The sequence below is a fragment of the Capricornis sumatraensis genome, chromosome 13 (assembly GCF_032405125.1).
Source record: "Capricornis sumatraensis isolate serow.1 chromosome 13, serow.2, whole genome shotgun sequence".
Lineage (NCBI taxonomy): Eukaryota > Metazoa > Chordata > Mammalia > Artiodactyla > Bovidae > Capricornis > Capricornis sumatraensis.
The window spans coordinates 47,927,566-47,954,116 of NC_091081.1; the positions used below are offsets into that span (position 1 = coordinate 47,927,566).

The window sequence follows — 26,551 nt, forward strand, 5'->3', positions numbered from 1 at the left end:
CAAAAAAACTATTTTCAAAGCCCCATGGACTTTCCGGTTTTTAACAGGGCCATATTGCCGGTTTTGCAGTTGACAAGAAAATTATAACGCTTTCTTTGGCTCGAGCGAGCTGTAAGAAGCGTCGCAGCACTCCTGATGTACAATGGCTCTCCACAGGATGGATGGGGAGAGAAATTAATAGGCGTCCCATTGTTACCGTGCATTTTTGCCAGGATATTTCATTAGTGTAAACACTGAACCCGTTGTCATCTTGTTTAGCCACTTGACCCTGGTGATTTTCAGTTCTGTGTATCGTGATGAGTTGAGCACTGGCGTGCACGAGACAGGCCCTAATTATTGGGAACCGAATCATTGCTGACCCAGAATGAGATTAACTGCTCCTTTGCAGTCTTTATCCTGGGACATTAGCGCTGTCTGGTTATCTTGCTTCAGTTGAGAGATTCGGGACAATAGCAGTGCTGACGGTAACGGTTGGCGATTTCCCTGTTTGTTTTGCAGGTCACGGCCAGGGGATTTGGGCCGCTGTTGCAATTCGCCTACACCGCCAAGCTGTTACTCAGCAGAGAAAACATCCGCGAGGTCATCCGCTGTGCCGAGTTCCTGCGCATGCACAACCTGGAGGACTCCTGCTTCAGCTTCCTGCAGACCCAGCTCCTGAACAGCGAGGATGGCCTCTTCGTGTGCCGGAAGGATGCTGCGTGCCAGCGCCCGCACGAGGACCCCGAGGACAGCGCGGGAGAGGAGGAGGACGAAGAGGAGGAGACGATGGATTCGGATACGGCCAAGATGGCTTGCCCTAGGGACCAGATGCTTCCAGACCCCATCAGCTTTGAGGCCACCACCATCCCAGTGGCAGAGAAGGAAGTTTTGTTGCCCGAGTCCGACGTGCCCGCGGACCCCAAGGAGAGCTCGGCCAAGGACGCGTTAACGCAGTACCCCAGATACAAGAAATACCAGCTTGCATGTACCAAGAATGTCTATAACGCATCATCACACAGTACCTCAGGTTTTGCAAGCACATTCAGTGAAGATCACTCTGGCACCAGCCTCAAACCAGGGCTTGCCGTGGGGCAGATTAAAAGCGAGCCGCCCAGCGAGGAGAACGAAGAAGAGAGCATCACGCTCTGCCTGTCCGGAGATGAGCCTGACGTCAAAGACCGAGCGAGCGACGTGGAAATGGACCGGAAACAGCCCAGCCCCGCCCCCGCTCCTGTCCCCGCGCCCCCTACCGGGGCCGCCTGCCTGGAGAGGTCCAGGGGCGCGCCCTCCCCATCCTGCTTAAGGTCTCTGTTCAGCATAACAAAAAGTGTGGAGTCGTCCGGCTTGCCCGGTACCTCTCAGCAGCACTTTGCCAGGAGTTCAGCGTGCCCTTTTGACAAGGGGATCACTCAGGGTGACCTTAAAACTGACTACGCCCCTTTCCCGGGGAATTACGGACAGCCCCACATGGGCCAGAAGGACGCGTCCAGCTTCACCATGGGGTCGCCCCTCAAGGGGCCTGGCTTGGAGGCTCTCTGTAAACAGGAAGGAGAGCTGGACCGGAGAAGCGTCATCTTCTCCTCCAGCGCCTGTGACCAAGTGAGCACCGCGGTGCACTCGTATTCTGGGGTAAGCGCTCTGGACAAAGACCTCTCCGAGCCGGTGCCAAAGGGCCTGTGGGTGGGGGCCGGTCAGTCCCTCCCCAGCTCACAGGCCTACCCTCACGGTGGGCTGATGGCGGACCACTTGCCAGGAAGGATGCGGCCCAACACTAGCTGCCCGGTGCCAATCAAAGTGTGCCCTCGCTCGCCCCCGTTGGAGACCAGGACAAGGACTTCCAGCTCGTGCTCCTCCTACTCCTACGCGGAGGATGGGAGTGGGGGCTCGCCCTGCAGCCTCCCTCTCTGCGAGTTCTCCTCCTCGCCCTGTTCCCAGGGAGCCAGATTCCTTGCCACAGAACATCAGGAACCAGGCCTGATGGGAGACGGAATGTACAACCAAGTCCGACCCCAGATTAAATGTGAGCAGTCTTACGGAACCAACTCCAGCGACGAATCCGGATCGTTCTCGGAAGCAGACAGTGAGTCGTGTCCTGTGCAGGACAGGGGCCAGGAGGTAGGGAACCCGCATAAATTCAAGCATGTGATCCACCCTCAGTCCTTTATCTGGACTCCCCCTGCCCCCCACCACTGCCAGATTGTTCTTGTTTGCCAAGATTAAAGCTTTACAGTTAAGGGACCGCCTCCCTCATCCTCCCCTGGTAGCTCAGTCGGTAAAAAATCTGCCTGCAATGCAGGAGACTGCCTGCAGTTCAAGAGACCTGGGTTCGAACCCTGTGTGGTGAAGATCCCCCCTGGAGAAGGAAATGGCAACCCACTCCAGTATTCTTGCCATGGGAAATCCCATGGGCTGAGGAGCTTGGCAGGCCATAGTCCATGGTGTCACAGTCAGACACAACTGAGCGACTAAATCACACACCTGCACCCCCGCCCCCCATCCGCAGAGGCAGAATGCTTCAAGGTGATTCAGAATTAACCGTTTTGCTCCAGACAGCACTTGAAATTTAATCGAGATTTCAGTCCTCAAAAAGCAGAGGCAAAGAGCTTAGTGGGAAAAAAGTCTGATGCCTGAAAGCGTGTGCAGGTACTTCAGATCCGCCCCCCTCCCGCCCCCGTCTGCTTTGAAAGAAGGCCATACCTGTCACCTTCATCCTTGCCCCTCGCTTCTTCAGTGAGAAGAAAAATATAAAATTGCTTTCAAAATTGACTGATTGAAACTGGAGAGATTCACAGTAAGCCCATGCTTTCCCAGCACCTTTAAGTTTCCTTGTCAACAGGGACCCTGGAGTCATCCCTTGTCCATTGTGAATGCAGGTGATGGACAGCTCACCATCCATCCTGGCCCCAGTATCACTGAGGAAGCACCTTTGTCGGTCGCATCTAACTGTATCATGGGTCATTGCCCAAGGGCCCCACAAACGGTGAGAGTCATTTTAAGGAGCAGTGGGGTTGAGTAGCAGTTCTTGTCCACACTAAAAGTGAAGTGCTTTCTAGGTAAAAATTCCCAAAGGCTCCATCCATATCTTCCCACTGCTGGGAGAGGAAGCAGGTGCAACTCCAGCCACATCGTGAGCGAGACTCACGTGGCCAAGGAAAGAAAAGAATGGACACCGCAGGTAATCCCCCTTCCCTTGTAACACGAGAAGCTCCCAGAAGGAGCTGAGGGTGTCTGTGTCACGATCTGGTAGTGACTGCCAGGGACCTCACATGAGACTGCCACCTGTGTCTCAGAGCAAGCCCAGTGCCAAGCCCCTCCTGAGAACTGCATCTCTGAAAAACACAGGCAGAAATGAAGCGTGATTCTCATTAGGCCAGTGCACTTCATCCACGTCTGCGCTCCCTGGATATTAGCCTCTAGTAAATCAGGGACGTTAACCCAACCAGACAGCAGAAATGCCACACGGGGTGAGCTGGCTTTTCACAGAGCCACGTGCAGTTTATTCAGCCCTCTGTGAGGTTGGCAAGAAGCACATGAAGGGTTTCGATTGGGCATGTTTTGCAAACAGCTTCCAAAGCTCCCTGTACCAACTACAGACATGCCCTGTGGTCACTTCCTCGCTTTCTACCTAGCCTGGTCCCCACTCCTCCGTTACTGCCTAGCAGAAATGGAAAGAGAAATATACTGAGAGGATTTCGTTTAGCTAAGACACAATAAAAAGGAAATTTGAATGGGAAACTGTTTGAGTACACTGTATCCCCTAGGGTTTGGAATGGAGGGTTGGGCTCAGTGTCCCAAGCCACAGTCACATCTGGGTCCATCACCTGAGAAGGTGGAGGTTTGGTCAGAACAGTTAAAGTTTGTGTTCTCTCTCTCTCTTCACTCATTTCTTTCTCTCTGATCACAACTTGTAGGAGGTTTTCTTTTCTTTCCCCTGAAATTATTCATAAGCATTCCTGGATTCAGAAGCCCACTGAGTCCATTGGCATAATGATTTCTCTAAGGATACATATCTCGTGCAAAAGACAAATGTCTCTCAGTCTTTCTTTCTTTCTTTTTGTCTCTCTCTTAAGAGGATCCCCACCATTAACTAAAAAGGGTGTGTGTTCATGACAGCTGCATATGTCCAAGGACCTGTCAGTTTCAGAAAAATCTCCTTTTCTCTCTCTTACATCCCCAAAGAGAACTTGAAGTGAATTCTTGAAACTGAGTGCCACCAACAAGGGCACAGGTATCTTTCCTGTGCTGAGGCTTTATCGCTTGTCTGCCTTAGAACTTTGCAGGGTTTGTGTTGTTTTGGCTTCACTGAGTCTTAGATGTGGCATGTGGGATCTTCATCATTGCAGTAGATGAACCTCTCTCTGGTTGGGGCGCACAGGCTCAGTTGCCCCGAGGCATGTGGGATTTGATTCGCCAACCAGGAATCGAACCCAATTTCCCTGCATCAGAAGGTGGATTCCTAACCACTGGACCATCAGAGAAGTCCCTAGAACTTTTCAGTTTTAAATGAATCAGTGAAATGGAGGAATTATTCAGCCTACACAGTAGTCATGAACAGGACTAGTCTCCCCTCAAAAAATATACAGTATTTTCAAAAATATTTTTATTTTCACTTAAAAAAAATGAATCTATTCTTTACATTCCTAAACAGTCTCAAAAGGAATTTTCCAAATTTCAGTGCCATTTCAGGAGTCACATTTAGCCCCTCTCAGTAGTACATTTTGGGTAGAATTGTTATAGTAAAGTTAAGGTTTTCCCAATTTGACCGTTTGATTTTCCTAAAGTAGAAGAGATTAGGTTTTCCAAGAACCGTCCCAGGGACTGAGCATGACTGCTTCTCTTTGAGCTAATTATTTGCTTTGGGGAGTTTCTTTGACCCCAGTGGAAGTGTGGTCTCCAGTAATAACACTGAAAGCAAACCCTTCACAAAGTGAATCATAAATGATTCAGAAGCCAGTATCTCTTGGGCTGATTCTGCCCTGATCTGCTCTCATGTAAGGTTCCAGGTGACTTCTTTTCCAAGTGAACAGAATATTCTGATTTCTAGTTATACTCTCTTTACCCTCCCATCTCGTCAATGTTGACTTCTCATCCTAAGTATTCTCCAGCTTGAGGAAAGTTTAAATAAGCACACTATTGTCCTTTATCAACAACCATCTTTTTGAAGTTCCTTTTTAAAAATAATCAAGCAGAACATACCAAGCCTGTAATATACCAAATTTATCAGGCTTTCTCTGTGCTTACAATAATATGTAAACATATTCACATGTCTATGGGTTTGGGTTTTATTTTAATAGCATTTAGAGTAACCTGGTGGGCTACAGTCCATGAGGTTGCAAAGAGTTGGACACGACTGAGTGACTAAGCACAGCACAACACACATTTAATTAGTAAGCAACTTGCTTGTTGCACATTGCTGTCTACTGTGTACATGCCTCTAGGTCAACTGTGTAGGGGTAACACAAGCTTCTTTAATATCCTTGGTTCCTGTCATCACAGCTGACTCAGTGATCACCTATCAGCAGACATTTCCATTTCCTGTATTTCCCTCTTACAAACATTGCTGCAATAAACATTCTTGTGAACATATTTATTTAGTGGCAGTGCTTTTATTTTTGTGAGTTAAAAGTTCCATAAGTGGGTTAAAGGTTATACTCATTTGTTAAATACTACCTATTTACTTTCTCAAAAGGTGGTAGCAATTCACACATCCTCCAGCAAAACTTACGAGCATATCCATTGCCCCCTGTTCTTGCCAGTAGTAGTGGTCACCAGTCCTTTTACCTTTGCCAGTCTGATGGACAAAACATGATGACTTCTAATGCAGTTGATATTTTTCTTATATGTATTCATCATTTGTATTTTCTTTCTTGGACTTGCCATTTGTCCGTTTATGTGTGTGTGTGTGTGTGTGTGTGTGTGTGTGGTGTTTGACTTTAATGAGTTTACAGAATCCTTAATTTAAGAATATTAATCCTTTCTTGCACATGTTGCCTGTATCTTCTACTAGTCTGTTTTTTTAAACTAAATTTTTGGTCTTTGTTTATCATGAAATAAAAATTGTTCATATATATGGAGATTTGCAGGAGACTCAGGTTCAATCCCAGGAACAGAGGAGCCTGGGAGACTGCTGTCTCTGGGGTCGCAGAGTCGGACACGACTGAAGTGACTTAGCAGCAGCAGCAGGTTCGATTCCTGGGTAGGAAGATGCCCTGGAGAAGGAAATGGCAACCTACTCCAGTGTTCTTGCCTTGAAAATCCCATGGACAGAGGAGCCTGGTGGGACAAAGAGTTGGACACAACTGAGCAATTGAGCACAAGCACAAATCTTGAAAAATAATCACGTTTGATGATTGTCAAGTCATTTCAGAACCATGACCTTTATCATTAAGTTTCTTGAATTCTTTGTTATTTTTTAAAATTTTTATTTTTCCTAGTCTATTTCTATAGTATCTTTTTCCATTTTAAAAAGCTTAAGTTTTATGTAATCAAGTGATCAGTGTGTTTCTTCATGCCTTCATACCTACAAAGTCAACATGGGAATTTTTTTTCTTACTTCCAATTATGAAAAAATGAATAGGTCATATTAAGTGAAAAAAGTAACAAACAGTATACATAACATGGTTCTAGTTTACTTTATAAATATATTATAAACAATTAGAGCAGTAGATAATAAGATGAAATGGGAGGCAAACTTGGAGAGAGGGAATATAGGGAAAGATTTATTTCTGTGTATTCTTGTAATGTTTGATTTCTGTGTGTGTATATCACACAGGTTTTTTTTTTAATTGAAATACAATTGATATACCATAAAATTCACTCTGTTAATGTGAACAATTCAGTGGTTTTTAATGATTCATAAAGTTGTATGACCATTACAGTGTCTAATCCCAAAATATTTTCATCACCTCAAAAAAAGAAATACAATATCCAGTAGCAAACACTTCTCATTCCCCTCTTCCCTTACCCCAAGCTGCTGCTGCTGCTGCTAAGTTGTTTCAGTCGTGTCCGACTCTGTGCGACCCCATAGATGGCAGCCCACCAGGCTCCACTCTCCCTGGGATTCTCCAGGCAAGAACACTGGAGTGGGTTGCCATTTCCTTCCCCAATGCATGAAAGTGAAAAGAGAAAGTGAAGTCGCTCAGTCGTGTCTGACTCTTGGCGACCCCATGGACTACCGCCTTCCAGGCTCCTCCATCCATGAGATTTTCCAGGCAAGAGTGCTGGAGTGGGTTGCCATTGGCTTCTCTGCCTTACCCCAAGAAATTACTAACATACCTTTGTCTCCAGTAGATTTGCCTATTCCAGATGTTTCATTTCAGTAGAATCTAGCCGTGTGGCCTGTTGTGTCTCGCTCCATCGCTGAGCCTGTTTTCAGTACAGCATTGCTGTACAGCATGATACAGCATGCTGTCACTGCATCCACCTGGCACTTCATCATGTATGTGTTCTCTCCTTTTTATTGCTGAATAATATTCCACTGTGTAGATACACTAACTTTGTTGATCCATTCATTGATTGAGGGATGCTGGGCTATTTCCATTTGAGGGCTATTATGGATTATGCCATGAAGAGTATTTGTGTTCAGGTTTTTTATAGACATAAATTTTCAGTTCTCCTCATTATATACCAGGGAGTGGAACTGCTAAATCATATGATCACTCTAAGTTTAGCCTTCTGAGGAACGACTGGGCTGTTTTCCAAGGTAACTGAGCCATTTTATATTCCCACCAGCCTTGTATGAGGAATCCAGTTCCTCTGCACCCTCATCAACACTTGTTATTGTCCTTTTTTTATATAGTCCTTCTAGTGGTATAGTACCTCATTGTGGTTTACAGGTTTGCTTTTAGAATTTGAAAATTATTGAAAAGTCACAAGCATGTGCCAAGTAGTAAGAGTCTTAGTGAATAGTTTTGTACCACAAGCATTAACTGTAGATTTTAATAAAGAAGCAGCAGGAAGACAGTTTATTTATATAGTCAAAGGCACTGATTAGTTGGATTTGCTTTATTAACACATTTCATGTCAAGAGTGGTAAAAGCATATGAGGATGCTGTGTGTACGTGTATGCTTGTGGATGTGTGAGGGCAGGGAAAAGTAAGGTCCAGAACAAACACTGAAATGTTATCGAAGAGCCCTGTCTGACTCTAACTCTTCCACCCAGATGCTGACTTCCAGACATATGTTGGATATAAAGATTTTACAGTCATTTTTGTGGCTTGTTGAATCAGAAATCTTTTTAAAAGTAACTATCGTTGGTCTGCTTAATAAAAGGAAAACCATTTTGGGCAGCATGGAACTTGGCCATATTTCTAATGAAAACAATGTTTTCGTGTTGGCTGGAAAGACTGTTAGCATCTGGAACTCCAAAGCATACCGTATGACCAAAAGAAGAAACTTTGTGACAAAGAAAGATGGTGGACAAACTGAAACACTAATGCTACTGCTACAGCTACTACTAATATTAGCAATACTTCATAATTATAAGGCAATTCCAACTTTTCAAAGCACTTTCTCCAGTTGTTATCCAGTTTTTTTCTTCATGGCAACCCTGTAAGCTAAGTAGGACAGATGTTGGATCCCTCTGACTCCCAGATCCTCAAAGAACTTCAGGACAGAGAAGGAAAAGACTTGCCTGGGATCACACGACTCAGTAATTGTAGCATCACAACTAAATTCTAGATGTCCTGGGTTTGTTCCAGAAACTGGACCGCAAGATTAGAGCTTAGAAGGACAGTTGTGTGAGAAGCTTGTCTTTGGCAGAGGAGGTTTTGTCTTTGGCATCTGCCCGGCTCAAAGCCGGCTGTCCTCATTCAAAGAGGACTGGAATCGTGAGCCCACAGGGCATCAGATCCCCAGACAGCTCACAGGAATCTGAGGGCCTTTCGAGAGCATTAGTGTTAGGGACTTCCCTGGAGGTTCAGTGGTTAAGACTCTGGGCTTCCAATGCAGGGGTGTGGGTTTGACCCCTGGTCAGAGAACTATATTTCACGTGCCCCATGGCACAGCTAGAAACTTTTTTTAAAGAAGAACATATATGTTACAGGTTTTGGAGAAGTGACTGCGTTGTTAAGATCCTCAGGGTACTGCTGCTGCTGCTGCTAAGTCGCCTTCAGTCGTGTCCAACAGAGTCTGATCCCATAGACGGCAGCCCACCAGGCTCCCCCGTCCTTGGGATTCTCCAGGCAAGAACACTGGAGTGGGTTGCCATTTCCTTCTCCAATGCCTGAAAGTGAAAAGTGAAAGTGAGGTCGCTCAGTCGTGTCTGATTCTGACTCTTAGTGACCCCATGGACTGCAGCCCACCAGGCTCCTCCATCCATGGGAGTTTCCAGACAAGAGTACTGGAGTCCGGTGCCATTGCCTTCTCCCAGGATCCAATTCCTGCAGCTTCTGCTCAGCATCTAATAGTGAAACCAAGAAAGGAGATAGGATTGAAGCTTGACCCCAGGGGCTGGTGCTTCTAGTTGGGATCTCTAGACGAAAGAGGTGCTTCTTTTCGCCTTTTTCTGCAACATTTGCATCTCTGTCCTGCCTCTCCAGTAGCTCCCATCCAGCACACCAAAGACATCAGGCAAGTGAGATGTGTATTGAGAGGCATGGCGAGGTGAGGTAGCCAGAGTACTGGCTGATCACCAGCCTGTAACAAGCGTGCCAGGTGACAAAGGTCACAGGGAAGCCCAGGAGAGCTGGTGTTTGGGAGTGGGAATTCTTTTCTCTTCTTTGGTCTCATAATTGAATTTGCTGCTAGAAGTTATATTTCTCATACAATTCTTAAATGATATTTTTGTTTCACTGGAAGAGAGGGGATGTTGTTTGGGTGGTAGAACCAGGGTAGGTGTTGGCAGGAGAGAGAAAGGGAACAGCTGATTTCTGTCTGGTGAGAAAGAAGTGCCAGCCCCTGGGGTCTAGCTGGCAGCATCCCATGGTGGGGCCCCTGAGGAGGAATATTTAAGCTTCATTCACTGTCCAAATGTCACAGCCTCTTCCCACTTTTTGTCAGCCCTTGGGGCCAGAGGTTACCTGCACTGCAGGGGCCACTCATTTCACCATCGGCTCCAGAGCTGGAGGCCCCAGGAGTGAAATCCCCTCCTCTGATTAATACTGACCCAGCCCAGAGTCCCAGGTGAAAACATCCTCCACCATGGTCCTTAGAGGATGAGACAAGCCAAGATGCCCCTGACACTCAGAGTGAGTCTCCACTGAGAAGCCAAGCTGGGGCACCACCTGTCTAAAGAGACCATGGGCTCCCTGGACCCCTTGGGCCCTCACCCTTCTAAACAACCTGGTCAGCTTTCTGTGCCTCTATGCTGAGCCTCATGCATGACGGATCACTGAATGTAGCTGCAGGCTGGCCGCCTAACAGGTGATGCTGCTGGTTCGCTGGACTTTGCATCCCGTCACCTCACTGTTTATGAGGGTCTGGGGAATGGAAACTGTGTCACCTCTGAGAACTGAAATCCTGGAGGAATCAGTGGGTGGAGGGACAGTAAATAAGATGTGAAGCCCTATTGGGTCTATTTGGGTTAGAAAAGTTTGCTGGAAGAAAGGCAGGAGGGCCTCAGGCTTCTCAGTGTCCAAGGCCAAGTCACTTTAGCTGACTTTTGAGCCCATTTGAGGAATAGGTGGGTGCCTGCCAGCCTGGGAAAGGAACGTTTTCCCAGCCCCTCAGTGGGTCTGTGGCTGACATTTATCTCCAGGGAAGATGCCTGTCAGTTTGGAACTTCCTACCCTAAAATTAGCGAATAGCTGTGGTAAGGTTTTTGCCACACCTTTCCAAGAACAACGTCAGGGGCTTCCCTTTGGTAGCTGGGGGAAGCCCTCCCTTGCTCGAGGGGTCGCAGCACACTTTAGAAAGAGACCAGAGTAGTTGGGGCTGGGAGGATTTTTTTCACATGGAAGAAAGTCTATAGTGGACAATTTTCCTTCAACCTCTGCAGAGCAGCTTGAGTTGCAACAGCTCTGCTGAAAAGTTATATGGCCTTTTGCTTCAAGGACTTTGATTTTGTTGATTTTTCCTCTTTCCTGTCAACCTCGGTGCTGTTACCATAATGGGTTTATATATATATATAGGCTGTCTAAAGAATGTTAAATACAGTAGCCCTTGGTATAGAAGGCCTTGTGACTTTCCCTGTGGCCTGAGCCATAGGTATATATTCTGTCTGAAAATAAGCAAACACTGTGTAGAGCATCAGCAGAATTGCTTTGTTGTCAGCAGAGGGGGAGATGCTGTGAGGCCCAAAGCATCGTCACCCCTGTTGTGAAAACACACCTGCTGCCTGGTGTGGGGACATCCATGTGCCCAACAGACAGACCTCTGTGTTGTGTAAGTACTGTCCAGGATCTGAGTCTGTTTGTTATCCAAGGCATATAAAAGGGAAATCAAACATTCTTTCGTATCATTATAAGCCCTGTGCAAACACAGCCCGTGGACAAAGCCCTTTGCCGGGCCCATAACAAGGAGCTGTTTGTGCTGACCACCCGTCATTAGCGGTTGGAGCAGGGCTGAGCCGACTGTGCTGTTATGTGGACTGTGGGGATTTCTGCCCTCCTGAGCCAGCACTGGACATGTGTCATGGGACAGAGGTCGCCCTTTGGAGGTTCAATCAGAGCACCCATTGGGAGCCTCCAGCAAATGCCACGTCTCACAGGCTCAGAGCTATGAAGTAACCTGACTGAGCCGTCGCACCCAGCCGCAGGAAGGCAAATGATCATTTAGTAGGATTGCCTTTGTGCCAAGGGATTAAGTAACCACAAATGCCAGGGTCCAGACTCACTCAGGGTCTGCCTGCCTCTGATGCAACCAAAGCAAAAGCCTGAGCTCAGGATTAAAGATCTTCCTCTCACTCCCCTGAACGGCCCAGACATAACCCTGTAGGTTCTGTAGGGCCATTTCTTCACCAAAAGGATTTTGATCAATTAAACCCAGAGTGGCCTGTCTGTTCCTCTGGTTATCCAAGTTCACTCTAGTCGACTTGTTCTGTCTGCTAAAGCTATGCTGTCCAGTATGGGAGGCACATGCCGGATGTGGCTACTGAGCCCTGGGAATGAGGCTAGTCTGAATGGTGAGGCACACCCAAGTATAAAATGCACCTTAGGTTTTTAAAATGCGGTATCCCCCCAAAAGTGAAATATCTCATTAATTTTATGCTGATTACTGTTGATAATATTTTAGCTACATTGGGTCCTAGTCAATATATTATTAAAATTAGTGTCACCTGTTTCTTTTCACTTCCTACTAGAAGGCGTAAGAATCCCACTGGCAGCTCGCGTTGTTTGCATTGGACAGCGCTGGGCTAGTGCCTGAACGAAGTTTAGGTTTATAGCGCCATCTGCTGGTGTATCCAAAGCAGATGCTCAGGTTAAGCAGGAGCTCAGCCCCTGAGCTGGGAAACACTGTGTCTTGGCCAAGCAACGCTCAACCTTCTACTTCCAGAAGCTTCTGGACAGGCCCAGAGCTGACTCCTGAAGTCTCTGCCTCACAGGGAGTCCTGAAGGGGGTAGTGGCAGACTGCTGGAAGGTGCCAGTCTGTGTTCTCTATCTTGTGGGTGCTGAGGAAGCTTGAGAGAGCATTGGTTCTCTGCTAAATGCTAAAGAAGCATTAGGACACAGATCCATCTCTAAAATGACTAGTGTTCTTTCTTTGGAGGATGTTCACCTTTTCCTTGATTTGCAAGAATTTAAAAGTGAGACTCTTGCTGAAAACAGTATCTGCATCAATTATTTGTTGCTGCGTAACAAATCATCCCAGGGCTTCCCAGGTGACACTAGTGGTAAAGAACCTGCCTGCGAATGCAGGAGATGTAAGAGATGTAGGTTCGATCCCTGGGTGGGGAAGAATCCCTGGAGGAGAGCATGGCGACCCTCTCCAATATCCTTGCCAGGAGAATCCCACGGACAGAGAAGCCTGGTGGTCTGTGGTCCATAGGGTCGAAGAGTCAGACACAGCTGAAGAGACTTAGCACACACCCATGCAACGAATCACCCCAAAACTTTGTAGCTTCAAACAATGAAGCTTCAAACAATCGTTTAACATCTCTCACTGTTTCTGTGGGTCTGGAATTCAGAAGTGACCGATCTGAGCATGCCTGGCTCAGAATATCTCATGGGGTTTAAGTCAGATGTTGGCAGGAGGCAACCCCTGGAGGTTTGCCTGGGCTGGAGGATCCTCATCCAAGGTGGCTCATTCATGGGACTGATGAGGTGATTCTGGCTGTTGGCTGGAGACCTCAGTTCCTCTCTACCTGGGCCTCTCCACAAGGTGTCCTAAAGAGAGCATAATCTTAGATAGCAGTCCGCAACCTTTTTGGCACCAGGGACTGATTTCGTGGAAGACAATTTTTCTACAGACTGATTGTGAGGAAGATGGTTTCTGGATGATTCAAGCACATTACATTTATTGTGCCTTTTATTCCTAATCAAATGCTGTCGCTGATCTGTCAGGAGGTACTGGTCCACAGCCTGGAGGTTGGCCCTGATCTAAGAGGCCTAAGAAGATACTGTACAGCTTTTATGATGTCACGTCAGAAGTTACATGGATTACTCCCGCTTCATTGTATTGGTCAAAAGGCAGGAACATGCATGCCACCTTTTGACAGGGGAAGGTCAGCATCACATTGTAAAAGAAAATGTGAGAGCGTGGGCCATTTTATTTTCCAAAAATCCGTAGTGCCTCATGGGTATATAATAGCACTGTGCAGCTAAAAAGCATGCCCCATTTTGCAGATGAGGAAACTGAGGCTCAGAAAAGTATGGTGACCAGCCTGAGGTCTCATGTCTGGCAGGAAGGACTAAAAGCCAGTTCTAACTCCTAGGTCACAATGATGTAGCCTCGCCAGTTTCTCTCCCTATGTCTGTCTCCCTTACGCTGCTGTAACTGCAAATCACACCAACTGTTTCATCTTTCCAGCATCTCCAAGGTGTACAGGGCTCTCTTAATTCAAGGGTTTTAGATGATTCCTCAGATGATGTCTGTCTATAAATTGTTACTTCACTGAGTTGAGGCTCAGTGGGAGTGGGTTTCAACTAATTGTAGAGCCCTGCTTACAAAAGTGCTGTGGTCATGGCAGTGTATACATTTTCCATTGTTTCCATGCTGTTTGCTTCTAAGATCTCAGGAATGATAACCACATCATAATATGTGTGTGTTCACATTCTGTTTGACTGTATGCATATTTCATCTTATTTGTATTTGAAACAGGAAAGAATCATCACTGCTTGCTTCAGTCATTTTCATAGTACTTGGTCATCATTAAAAAGGAGATTTTACCATTTTTTGATGTTCCACTCGCCAGAATGAAAACTATAAAATGCAGCTGCCGTAATCATGTTCTGTTATTCTTGGTTGCAGGTCAAACTTCCATTTCCTGTTGATCAAATCACAGACCTTCCGAGGAATGACTTCCAGATGATGATCAAGATGCACAAGCTGACGTCAGAGCAGTTAGAGTTCATTCACGACGTCCGCCGGCGCAGCAAAAACCGCATCGCTGCCCAGCGCTGCCGCAAGAGGAAGCTGGACTGTATTCAGAACTTAGAATGTGAAATCCGCAAACTGGTGAGTCAACCCGCCCTGTGTCGTCAGCAACCTGGAATGACCAAGACTGATACCGACTTTGAGTAGCAAAGGCCAGACAGGCAAAGAGAAAGGCCACCATTCAGGGACATTCGCATTGATTTTTAAAGGAATTCTTAACAAAAAATAATAGCTTTACATGTGTAATATAGGTGTGTCTGTGCGGCTGTGTGATTGTATGTCAGTATTTTATATCTTAGCCATTTGTGTAGATCACAGAGGCAGTCGTCCCTGGGTGTGCTCAAACCACCAACCTTCCCTGGTGGCTCAGCTGGTAAAGAATCTTCCTGAAATGCGTTCGATCCCTGTGTTGGGAACATCACCTGGAGAAGGGAAAGGCTACCCACTCCAGTATTCTGGCCTGGAGAATGCCACGGGCTGTATAGTCCATGGGGTCGCAAAGAGTCGGACAACATTGAGTAACTTTCACTTTCACATTCGTATAGAGCTGATTTTTTTTTTTTTGAAGTCTAACTGATTTACAGTGTTGTGTTAGCTTCTTTTGTACAGCAAGGTGACTCAGTTATATGCTTATGCTTTTTCATATTCTTTTCCATTATGGTTTGTCATAGGATATTGAATGTAGTTCCCTGTGCCATATACTAGGACCTTGTTGTTCATCCATCCTATGTATAATAGCTTGCCTCTGCTAATCTGAAACTGCCATTCCTTCCCTCCCATAGAGATCATTCTTCTTCTTTTCCATTCAACGTGAGTCGAGAGCTAACATTTATTGCTGCGTATGTGGACCAGGTATTATTCTGGTCTCTTTCAGTAGATGTCCCATGTAATCCTCACATCAGCCCTATGATTTAAGTACTACTTCATCTCCATTCACAGAGGAGGAAACCAGAGTGCAGAGAGGTTTGGTAACTCCCCACCATGTGATGGAGCTTGAATGCAAGTCTGGTTGTCTGATCCCAGATCTTGTTATCTGCTTTCTCCTGCCTCCCACGGAGGTGTAGGTTAGGGGCAGGACGCCAGCCTGCCACCAGGGGCCCCTCAGCCACCTGATCTCCTGAAGCCCTTCAGCAGCGCGGGGGTCCTGAATTCTGCGCGTCTGCCTCAGAGTGGTTGTCACCTCTTCCTGTGCCTGGGAGTCTTTTGTCTCTGGGACTGTTCTCTGATCTTTCAAGCCTCCCCCTCACTCAGTAGTCTGCATTCCCTTCTGGATCAGCAACCTTAAGCTACAGGAAGTAAATCCAAGTGGCCTCTGGTTCCTGACTGTACCCTTGAAGGCAGTCAGTACAGCCTCATTCAGCTCATCCTTCCTGCTGGCCCAATGCTAGAAATTCATCCCAGGTGCCATGTCTGTGGCATCCTGAAGAAGAGGGAGGCCACGTACTGTGGTCAAGACCTGAGTTTGAGTCCTCAGGCTATACATGACACTCCTTTGCCTCATGGTAAGCCAGTGTCCTGATGAGAACCTAAGGGCAAGATAAGACATTTGAGAGTTCAGGTTGAGTTCAGCTCAGTCACTCAGTCGTGTCCGACTCTTCGCGACCCCATGAACTGCAGTATGCCAGGCTTCCTTGTCCATCACCAACTCCTGGAGCTTACTCAAACTCATGTCCATTGAGTTGGTGATGCCATCCAGCCATCTTATCCTCTGTCATTCCCTTCTCCTCCCACCTTCAATCTTTCCCAGCATCAGAGTCTTTTCCTGTGAGTCAGTTCTTCGCATCAGGTGGCCAAAGTGTTGGAGTTTCAGCTTCAGCCTCAGTCCTTCCAAGGAATATTCAGGACTGATTTCCTTTACGATGGACCGGTTGAATCTGCTTGAAGTCCAAGGGACTCTCAAGAGTCTTCTCCAACACCACAGTTCAAAAGCATCAGTTCTTCAGCACTCGGCTTTGTTTATGGTCCAGCTCTCACATCCATACATGACTGCTGGAAAAAAAAATAGCTTTGACTAGACAGACCTTTGTCAGCAAAGTAACATCTCTGCTTTTTAATATGCTGTCTAGGTTTGTCATAACTTTTCTTCCAAGGAGCAAACATCTTTTAATTTCATGGCTGCTGTCACCATCTGCAGTGATTTTGGAGCCCCCCAAATAAAAAGTCTCTCCATTTCCATTGTTTCCCCATCTATTCCCCATGAAGTGATGGGACCAGATGCCATGATCTTCGTTTTCTGAATGTTGAGTTTTAAGCCAACTTTTTCACTCGCCTCTTCCACTTTCATCAAGAGGCTCTTTAGTTCTTCTTCGCTTTCTGCCATAAGTGTGCTATCATCTGCATATCTGAGGTTATTGATATTTCTCCCGGCAATCTTAATTCCAGCTTGTGCTTCCTCCAGCCCAGGGTTTCTCATGATGTACTCTGCATATAAGTTAAGTAAGCAGGGTGACAATATACAGCCTTGACGTACTCCTTTTCCTATTTGGAACCAGTCTGTTGTTCCATGTCCAGTTCTAACTGTTGCTTCCTGACCTGGATATAGGTTTCTCAAGAGGCAGGTCAGGTGCTCCGGAATTCCCATCTCTTTCAGAATTTTCCACACTTTACTGTGATCCACACAGTCAAAGGCTTTAGCATAGTCTATAAAGCAGAAATAGATGTTTTTCTGGAACTCTCTTGCTTTTTCCATGATCCAGTGGATGTTGGCAATTTGATCTCTGGTTCCTCTGCCTTTTCTAAAACCAGCTTGAACATCTGGAAGTTCATAGTTCACGTATTGTTGAAGCCTGGCTTGGAGAATTTTGAGCATTACTTTACTAGCGTGTGAGATGAGTGCAATTGTGCAATAGTTTGAGCATTCTTTGGCATTGCCTTTCTTTGGGATTGGAATGAAAACTGACCTTTTCCAGTCCTGTGCCCATGGCTGAGTTTTCCAAATTTGCTGGCATATTGAGTGAAACACTTTCACAGCATCATCTTTGAGGATTTGAAATAGCTCAATTGGAATTCCGTCACCTCCACTAGCTTTGTTTGTAGTGATGCTTCCTAAGGCCCACTTGAGAAACTTTGAATAAATGTTACTTGTTGTCTGGACTTGTGGAGACAGTGGGGGAAAGAGAGGGTGGGATGAGCCAAGAGAGTAACACTTCCATATCTCCACTACCATGTGTGAAATAGACAGCTAGTGGGAGGCTGCTGTACAGCACAGGGGGCTCAGCTCAGTGCTCTGTGACACCTACAGGGGTAAGAAGGGAGTGGGGGGCAGGAATGAGGCTAAAAGGAGGGGATATATGTATAGGTATAGCTGATTCACGTTGCTATGCAGCAGAAACTAATACAGGATTGTAAAGCAATTTAAAAATTAAAGAAAATTTATTTTAATGTTACCCGTTCTCAAGATAGTCCTGGATGTCATGTTTTGTTTTCTTTTTAATCTAATTAACACCCACCAAGCAGGGAAGATGTACCCATGTTCAGCAGCTCCCATCACCTACACAATAAAGGCCAGGTTCCTCAACAAGAGGCACTGTGCTATCTGTGACTCAATCTGCCCTTCTAGTGTCACCTTCCACTCCCTTCCTGGAACTGGACCCCCAATAAAATCTAACTGGGTGCACTTCCCCCAGCCGCATCTCCTGCTGTTTGCACCTCTGTGTTCCTGCCTCGGCTGTGTCCCCTATACCTGGGACAGTCCTCGACTGTTTTCTTATCTGTGTCTTTTGTTCCTTAAGAGTCAGGTCTCCTCCTAGAAGCCCCTTTCCTGAGTCTTTGGTGAGGCTGAGTCTCTGTCCTCGGAGCCCTGTCTGACTTCATACTTACCACGTTAGTCTTGCATTATCTCTGTGTAGCGGTCTGTCTCCTCAATCCCGGCCCTAGACTGTAGATTCCTCATGACAAGGGCAGTCTTGACAATCTCTGAGTCTCCAGTGCAAGCCTCTCAAGAAATGTCTGTTGCCCTAAAATGTATCGGAAATTGTGACTGAGTCCTGGGATTGAAAATTCCTTCTTTTTTAAAATTTTTCTTTAATGTTGTTCTACCAACAACAACAACGAGGCTTCCCAGGTGGCGCTAGTGGTAAAGAACCCTCCTGCCAATGCAGGAAATGTCAGAAATCCAGATTCCATTCCTGCGCTGGAAAGATCCCCTGGAGGAGGGCATGGCAACCCACTCCAGTATTCTTGCCTGGAGAATCCCATGGGCAGAGGGGCCTGGAGGGCTACAATCCATGGGGTCCCAAAGAGTTGGACACAACTGAGCTACTGAGCACATACATGTAACAACAGCAACAAAAATGTTTAATTTAAGCTGACATCAGGAAGCTAGATACTGCTGCTGGTGAGTGTGGGTCTTCTGGACACCTTCTTGGCTTAGCTGGGTACTCAGGCAAGGCTGGGCCTGCTGCGGATAAGCTGTCGAGCCTTAAGCATATGCCTATGGTAATTCTGGCCCTGTGCTCTTTTCCAGGTACAGGAATAAATCTAATCGCCCATATTTGAGAAATGCCTGATTTTTTGTAATTGGCTCTCTTCTCTGTGTACTTGTGTCGTATTGAACAAATTGAAAAAGACTAAGCCACACACCCAGCAGAAACTTAGAGCTCTGTGCTGATACTGCTCAGCTGAAACCGGAGGGCATCTCCTAGTTCTCCACTTGCCTTTTTGGAAACCCCTTGAATAAGGTGCTACGTTCCCCGTGGAATGCGAGTATCACGTGCTCATCCACAGTACACCTGTGACTTAAAGCATCTTGCTGTTAACCGAGGCCTGGATTTGTACAGCCTTTCCTGCAGAGAGCCAAAACACTGCCACAGGGAGCATTTCATTTTCTTCCTTCTAGAAAGTGGCCCAGGACATGTTGCAGGTCGGTGGGTGTGGAGGGGTAGGTGACTTGGCCAAGAAGATGTGGCAGAATTGAGACCGAGATCCTTTCCCGGGATGGTGTTGCCTCTCAGTTTGCTGAGTTGCAGGTCCAGGGAATGAGGTCCAAGTTGCACAGCTACTGGTGTAAGATGTCCTTTCCTCGGGAGCCCTCCGGATGTGTTTTATTCCGTACCTCCACTTCCACCAGCCCCCCCGGGGGTGGTGTCCACAGGCTGGTCCCACCCACTCACTCCCACTGGTCTCCCTCATGGCTCTCACTCTGCTTTTGCAAACTCACAAAATGTATTTCTCTCTCGAGTTGCACGTGTACATCTGTTTATTTTTCATCTATAAAACATGTTTTCTTGATAAATTTGTAAATATTTTAGCAGGTGCCCTTTCCCCGTGTAAATCTCTATCTCTGACACACACGCCCACACTGCCTGCCAGATTGCATTCATGTTTCAGCACGTGCAGCTCCCATGTAGGAGACCCTGTGGTCACATGTTCGCCTCACTCTCCTCTCGCTGTCTCTTGCTCGATCTCTGGCTCTCTCTCTTCCCTCTTCCCTCTCTCTTTCTCCTCCTCTCTCATCCACTCCTCAGCCCTCAGCATACCCTTGCAAAGGGTCAGGACTCACTTCACACCCCTTCAAATGTCCTGTTTCTCCATCCATTTCACAGCAGTGCGTCTCAGGGAGATTCCTTATGTTCTGTCCTTACACAGATAATTATGACCACATTCATCTCTCTGATAGGGTGATGAATTTTAGTAACACTAGAGTCTATATGGCATTTTCTCTCAGGAGAACATCTCAGAACCCTGGGCTAGTACACTAAGCTTGTCTTAGCACCTCTGTGGGCACTTTCCATGTCCAGAGAGACTGGGTACTTGAGACTAACTACACAGTCCTCAGTCATCGTAAGAGGACTGTTGTGTTTAGTCTGTCTGCTGCAAAGGCTAAGAGCGTGCTGATATAGGGTGAACCATAAGGAACTGCAGTGGTTGAATTTTTTTTGCAATTTTTATGTTTTTTTTTTAAATAGATTTGTTTTTTAGAGAAGTTTTAGGTTCACAGAAAAATTGAAGGGAAAATAAGAGTTCCCACCTGCTCCTTCCCTCTGCTCACTCATAGTCTTCTCAGAGTGGTGTGTTTGTTCCAGTGGGTGAGTCTGTATTGATAAATCGCAATCACTCAAAGTCCATAATTTACCTTAGGGCTCACTCGATGTTGGATGTTCTGTGGGTTTGGACAAATGTATAATGATACATATTTGCTGTGACGGTGACGTGTTGCATGCCCTAAAAATCCTCTGTGTTTCAGTTACTCTTACCTCCCTCCCCAACCCCTACCCCTGGCAGACAGTGATCTTTTTGTGTCTCTATGCTGCTACTGCTGCTAAGTTGCTTCAGTCGTGTCTGACTCTGTGCGACCCCATAGACAGCAGCCCACCAGGCTCCCCAGTCCCTGGGACTCTCCAGGCAAGAACACTGGGTTGCCATTTCCTCCTCCAGTGCAAAGTGAAAAGAGAAAGTGAAGTTACTCAGTCATGTCCAACTCTTTGCGACCCCATGGACTGCAGCCTACCAGGCTCCTCCATCCATGGGATTTTCCAGGCAAGAGTACTGGAGTGAGGTGCCATTGCCTTCTCGGTGTGTCTCTATAGTTTTGCCTTTTTACGAAATGTCTTATAGTTGGAATTGGTCAGCTAAATTATTTTTGACCTTCAGAAATCAAACCCTAATGTATCTAGGGGAGATTTTCAACTATAAAGTTGGGAACTGAAGAGTTTTCCAGTCGATTCTCTTCAAACCCCAAATACCAGGAAACTGGAATCTTGACTGTCTACAGTTTTCTGGTGGGTGGAGACTTTGCTGGTTGCTTGGCCAGGACTTCCCTGGCCAGATTCTTCCCTGATGAAGAATCTACCTGCAGCTGGGGAGACCTGGGTTCAATCCCTGGGTTGGGAAAATCCCCTGGAGAAGGGAACAGCTACCCACTCCAGTATTCTGGCCTGGAGAATTCTATGGACTGTATAGCCCATGGGGCCGCAAAGAGTCAAACAAGACTGAGCAACTTACACTTTCACTTTTTTGGCTAAGCCTCAGAGAAGGATGAAGAGCTGCCACAGGGAAGGTGTCAGGGACGCTGGCACATCTCAGTGGGCTGCTCAGATGGGAGACATGGCGAAAATATGGGTCCTGACTCCCTGGATAGGGAGCTTTTAAGTTTCTAGATTCTGACCTAGTCATTCATGAATGCATGCGTGCCAAGTTGCTTCGGTCATGTCTAACTCTTTGCAACCCCATGGATTGTAGCCCACCAGGCTCCTCTGTCCATGGGAATTGTCCAGGCAGGAATACGAGAGTGAGTTGCAATGCCCTTCTCCAGGGGATCTTTCTGACATAGGGTTCGAACCTATGTCTCCTGTGGCTCCTGCACTGCAGGCAGATTCTTTACCACTGAGGCACTGGGGAAGCCCCAGTCACTCTTGAGTTACACTCTAATGTAGGATGCAAAAAACTGAAGTAGGAACCCCCCACAGAACACAGGGTCTCAGCTCCTCCCATTCAGGCTGGATCAGGTCTCCTCTTTTTCCTGTCTTATCCAGGTGTGTGAGAAAGAGAAGCTGTTGTCAGAGAGGAATCAGCTGAAAGCATGCATGGGAGAACTGCTGGACAACTTCTCTTGCCTCTCCCAGGAAGTCTGCCGAGACATCCAGAGCCCCGAGCAGATCCAGGCCCTGCATCGGTACTGCCCTGTCCTCAGACCTGTGGGTCTTCCCACAGCCCCCAGTATTAACCCCGCGCCCCTGAGCGTGGAGCAGAACCTTGCCGCCCCTCAGTGCGCAGTGGGGGAAAGTGCACCCTGCTGCTTGGAGCAGGGGGCAGCGGCCCCTGGCCCACCCTGGGCCCCCAGCAACGCCTCAGAGAACTGTACTTCTGCTCGGAGGCTGGAAGGCACTGACCCAGGGACCTTCTCTGAGAGAGGGCCTCCCCTGGAACCCAGGAGCCAAACGGTGACCGTGGACTTCTGCCAGGAAATGACTGATAAGTGTACAACGGATGAACAACCCAGGAAGGATTACGCCCAGTGACGGCCTGCCCCCGAGTTCTCAGCCCTCTCCCACACAGGTGTCCTTGGGTCAGCTTGCAGTGCTGTTCGTCTGTCGTCTGGAAGAACCGAGAAGGAATCTGGTGCACACTACAGCGGTCTTAGCAGCAATACTGTTTCTTAGTATTCTCTCCTCCCTTCAAGCAGGAGCATATAGTTACCTTCACAATGGTGCTACCCCTTGTTCAGGCAAGGAAAGACGACAGTGGCAACGCTGTCTGTCTGTGGGTTCATTTCAGTCTTTACAGGGATAGACTATAACACCTCTAGGACCCAACCACGGATTTCTTTTCTCAGTGGCCCATGTCACAAACCCTATCTCAGGAATTTCTTCTGAATGTTCAACTTTTTTCATGGAAGACAGCTTCTATACACATCAAAGTTTTATAGCTAGACTGTACATATTATATATATAATATATATGAAATATATTATCTCTCTCCATATGCAAAAGTCCTGCATGCCTCAATTTTCTCATCCTAAAACTGGAAACTTGGTTTCTCGTTTATAAACAGGTTCCAACATTCCTCTTCTTTTGTCTCTGATGCTAGAACCGATTTGTAACTGTTAACCTGGTCATTTTTCTTGCTTCACAGTTCAAGTTGTGCTTATTTATGGACAGAATTCAGTGTTGGAAGCTTTCTTTGACATTTTATTTCAGACCTTTTATTTTTTGTTGGTTTGGTTTGATTTGGGCACTGTCAGATGGCGCCAGTTGAGTATCGTGGGGTTTTTTTTGTTTGTTTTTTTTGCGGATACTGTACAGTCAAGGTCAACTTTGCCACTTGCACTGAGTTTTGGGTCAAACCTATTTTCTTAAATGAAGTTGTCACTTCAGTATAACTCAAGTAAACTGTATATTCTTTGCTCTTACTTCAAAAAGTAAAACAGCTAATTAAAAAAAAAGCACTCAGGTGATAATTATGTAGGAAAAACAATCTTGCCAAATAATGAATTCATCCTAGGATGTAGACAATAATCTGCTTGAATATTTTTATATCTCACCTCCTCCCCACCTTTTCCTAAGCAAAGTTAAAATACAGAGAGTTCAGAGTTGATGTTCAGATTTCTAAGTGGGGAAAGAGTTTGGACATCTCACTGGAAAGTGCATTGAAACAGCAGGAATCGTGATGTTATACCGGAACTCCTAGATACCAAGTTAGAACTGGTTTCTCAGCCAGGGAGTAGGTCCCATTCATTTCAACACTGCCCCAGGCCTCTGCCTGCTCCGGATGTATAGGACAAGTAGGAACTTCTCCTTCAAAGGACTTGGCTGCTTGGCCACCCAACCCCAGACCTGCCTCCCCCGGGACTCACCTGAGGGGGTTTGAGTCATCGCCCTGGGGGTCCCACCTTTAAACGGCTATCCTGGGGTTAATGCCGCTGGCCCCGCCCGAGTAGGAGAGAGCAGGACAGTTGTAGCCTGAAGTCTGTTCCTGGCGCAGACAAAAGTATTTCTTTTTCCCTTCTTTCTCCAAATGCTTTAAGTTGCATTCTGAGGTTTTCCCACCAATTCTCTTGGTCTGAAGGCAGATTTCATTCTGAGGCTTTGGACACGATGCGTGCAGGAGCCCTACCTGCCCCTTACCCCCACCACGCACCTCCCTACTCTCTCTTAATGATGATTTTCTTCTTTTGCTGCAAAACTAGTTGGCTTGCAACCCACAGAGAGCGGCTTCCCTTGGCTCAGGGGGCGTGTGGGCCCCTGGCTGCGTTTACAGGAAGGGGTGCAGACCCCTTGAAGCCTGTGCTGGGGGAGAGGTCAGCACCCCCTCTCCTGTGGGTCCTTCAGCTCGGCTGCGGGGAGGAGTCCCGAACAGTTTAATGTGGGGATGGGGTGGTGGGGCGTGGGGACTAGATGGTTGATTTTGTTTCTTCATTTGTGCCATTGTTTGGACGATATTAAAGCTGCATGTGAAAGGGGAAATTAGTATATGATGTAGGCGAAAAGTGAAATCATAGTAACATGTTTTAGTATTATTAACTTTTTTCTGTACAAATATTAGCGCTAAATGTTTAAGTATGTATGAATGCCAGAAATTTGTTGGTTCATGCGGTAGGGTTTAAAAAACAAAAAAAGGCTTTTCTTTGAAAATAGTTCCACTTTTAGAACCTGCCTCTGGGTTTTTGTTTTTTTCTCGTGTGTGTGTGTGTGTGTGTGTGTGTGTGTGTGTGTGTTTGCACTTGTCTAAGATACATTTTTCTCCTGCTCTGAGTTGAAGCTACGGTTTCTGTTGTGGCTGTTGGAATTTCTTGGCCTAGTTCTGTGCTTCTCTGTGAGGTTTGCCTTTGGGGAAACTGGGGACAGCTCTCGTTTAAACTCAATGTGAATGCCGTGATCCATCATAGGTGTGTGTTCTGGTGGAAGAGTTGGCTAAAAGGTTTTTTTTTTTTGTTTTTTTTTTTTTTGGTTTTTTAACTCTCTTGCTGCCTTTTTTAAGTGACCTCCTCTTCTTTTAAAATAGGAATGTTTTCTGCTCATATCATAACCAGGTCCAAACTGGCTCATTGCTGTGAATGACCCTGGTACCCACTCATGTGCATCTGGTCATCTTGACCCCTTTCTGGACACCCCCCTTTCCTTTGTCCTGTGCTGCTGGCTTCCAGCTGGGGAGGGGGTTTCCTGTATTTCTCTCCCCCCAACTCAGCCCACGGCCTCCTCTGGCCAGCCCCTGCCTCAAATGTCTTCCTCTTCCCTAACCACACCCTCGCCACGCCTACCATGGGAAGCAGTTAAAAACACTGCTGGAGAAACTGTCTTTCGATTTCTTGGAGATTTGAACAAGTTGTTGGAATTTGGTTCACTGTCCACCAGAAACAGCAACTGGCTTTTTTCAGTTGTTGATGTGACGTGTCTGTGTCTCTTACTGGTCTGAACCATGTGCTTGTCAAGATTATTTCCAGGTTGATTCAAAGGGAGGACTAGCTGGGAACCACGGTCCAGGTTGCCTTAAGTGGAGTTTTAAAACCAGCCTGTCTCCTTTTCCTGGGATCCATTAGTGCAACCCGAGTCTTTTATGAAAGAGAAAAACAAGTTAATAGCCAGGAATAGTGTTTGTGTGGAATGGTGACATCTAGTTATACCATTAAGGTTCTGTCCTTACAGATATAAAGAACTCTGGCATTTATATTCCAGCCATGAAATGTTCAGGAGGGTCCTTGTGACAGGAAATTGTGTCTCCAAGTGGCCGGGGTAGGCATGGGCTGCTGCAGCAGGGACAGTGGAGGTGGTCCTGTGGCTACTTAACATCTGCCTAAAACTAGTCCTCCCCTCGGATCTGCCTGTTTTCTACTTGTGTCTCCAGACAACCTCACTTCGTTCAGATTGGTCCGGCTTGGGCAGGTGCATGCTTTGCTGTATATGTCTGTTTCTCTGCGTTATCTGGGGGTGCCTTGAATAAAATAACTTCATGACATACTGATTCTGGAACAAAACCATGGCAAAAACAAACAAACAAACAAAAAGCTGGAAAAGTGACTAGGCCACCTGCTCCTCCTCTTCTGGGTTCCCTTATTAATGACTCAGGCATCAGAGGTGATGCTGCCGTAGGGAAGGGTATTTTGTATAGTGTACAAGTAATTTATTAACTGTATTTCTAAAGGTATGCTGCTTTTAAGATGCACTATGATTTTGGATTTAATCCTTGTGTTGCTTTCCCAAGGAAGTAAAAAAGAAAAAAGAAAAAAAGGCTGATGATTAGTATGTCAGCTGCCACTTCTCCTTGAAAAGGAAGGCAGGGACCAGCGACAGAATTCACATGAGGGGACTTCTAAAAACCAGGTGGGCACACTGAAGTCCAGTGCTATTGTCAGGAGGTCTAAACCTACACTTTCTCTCTAAATGCTTTATGATTGCCATTGAAGAAGAAGAAATGAACAGACAAAGGCGTGAAAATGCACAGCTTTGAAGAACCCACTTGCCCCTTCAAGCTGATCCATGTGCTAGATTATGTAGCATAATCCTCTCAAAATGAGTAAAAGCCTGCAAAGCTCTTTAGACTCCCTAGCTCTGTACATTATACCCCGTTTCAACTAGGAGGCACTTAATAAATGACTTCAAACTGCACCACTAGTACTTAACATTTGTTGGAGGAGTTGCTGATCAAGAGGGCAAAAAGAATGAA

The 26,551-nt window shown here is 46.5% G+C and overlaps 1 protein-coding gene across 1 annotated transcript in view; it reads left to right on the forward strand.

Moving 5' to 3' along the window:
- The window catches only part of BACH2 (BTB domain and CNC homolog 2), an 86,229-nt gene extending 63,819 nt beyond the window's left edge, over window positions 1-22,410 (forward strand). Inside the window, exons 2-4 of the mRNA XM_068984945.1 lie at window positions 499-2,094; window positions 14,327-14,533; window positions 21,925-22,410. Coding sequence (XP_068841046.1) covers window positions 499-2,094; window positions 14,327-14,533; window positions 21,925-22,410 — 2,289 coding nt within the window. The remainder of the gene's footprint in view (window positions 1-498; window positions 2,095-14,326; window positions 14,534-21,924) is intronic.
- Window positions 22,411-26,551: the final 4,141 nt, after the last annotated feature.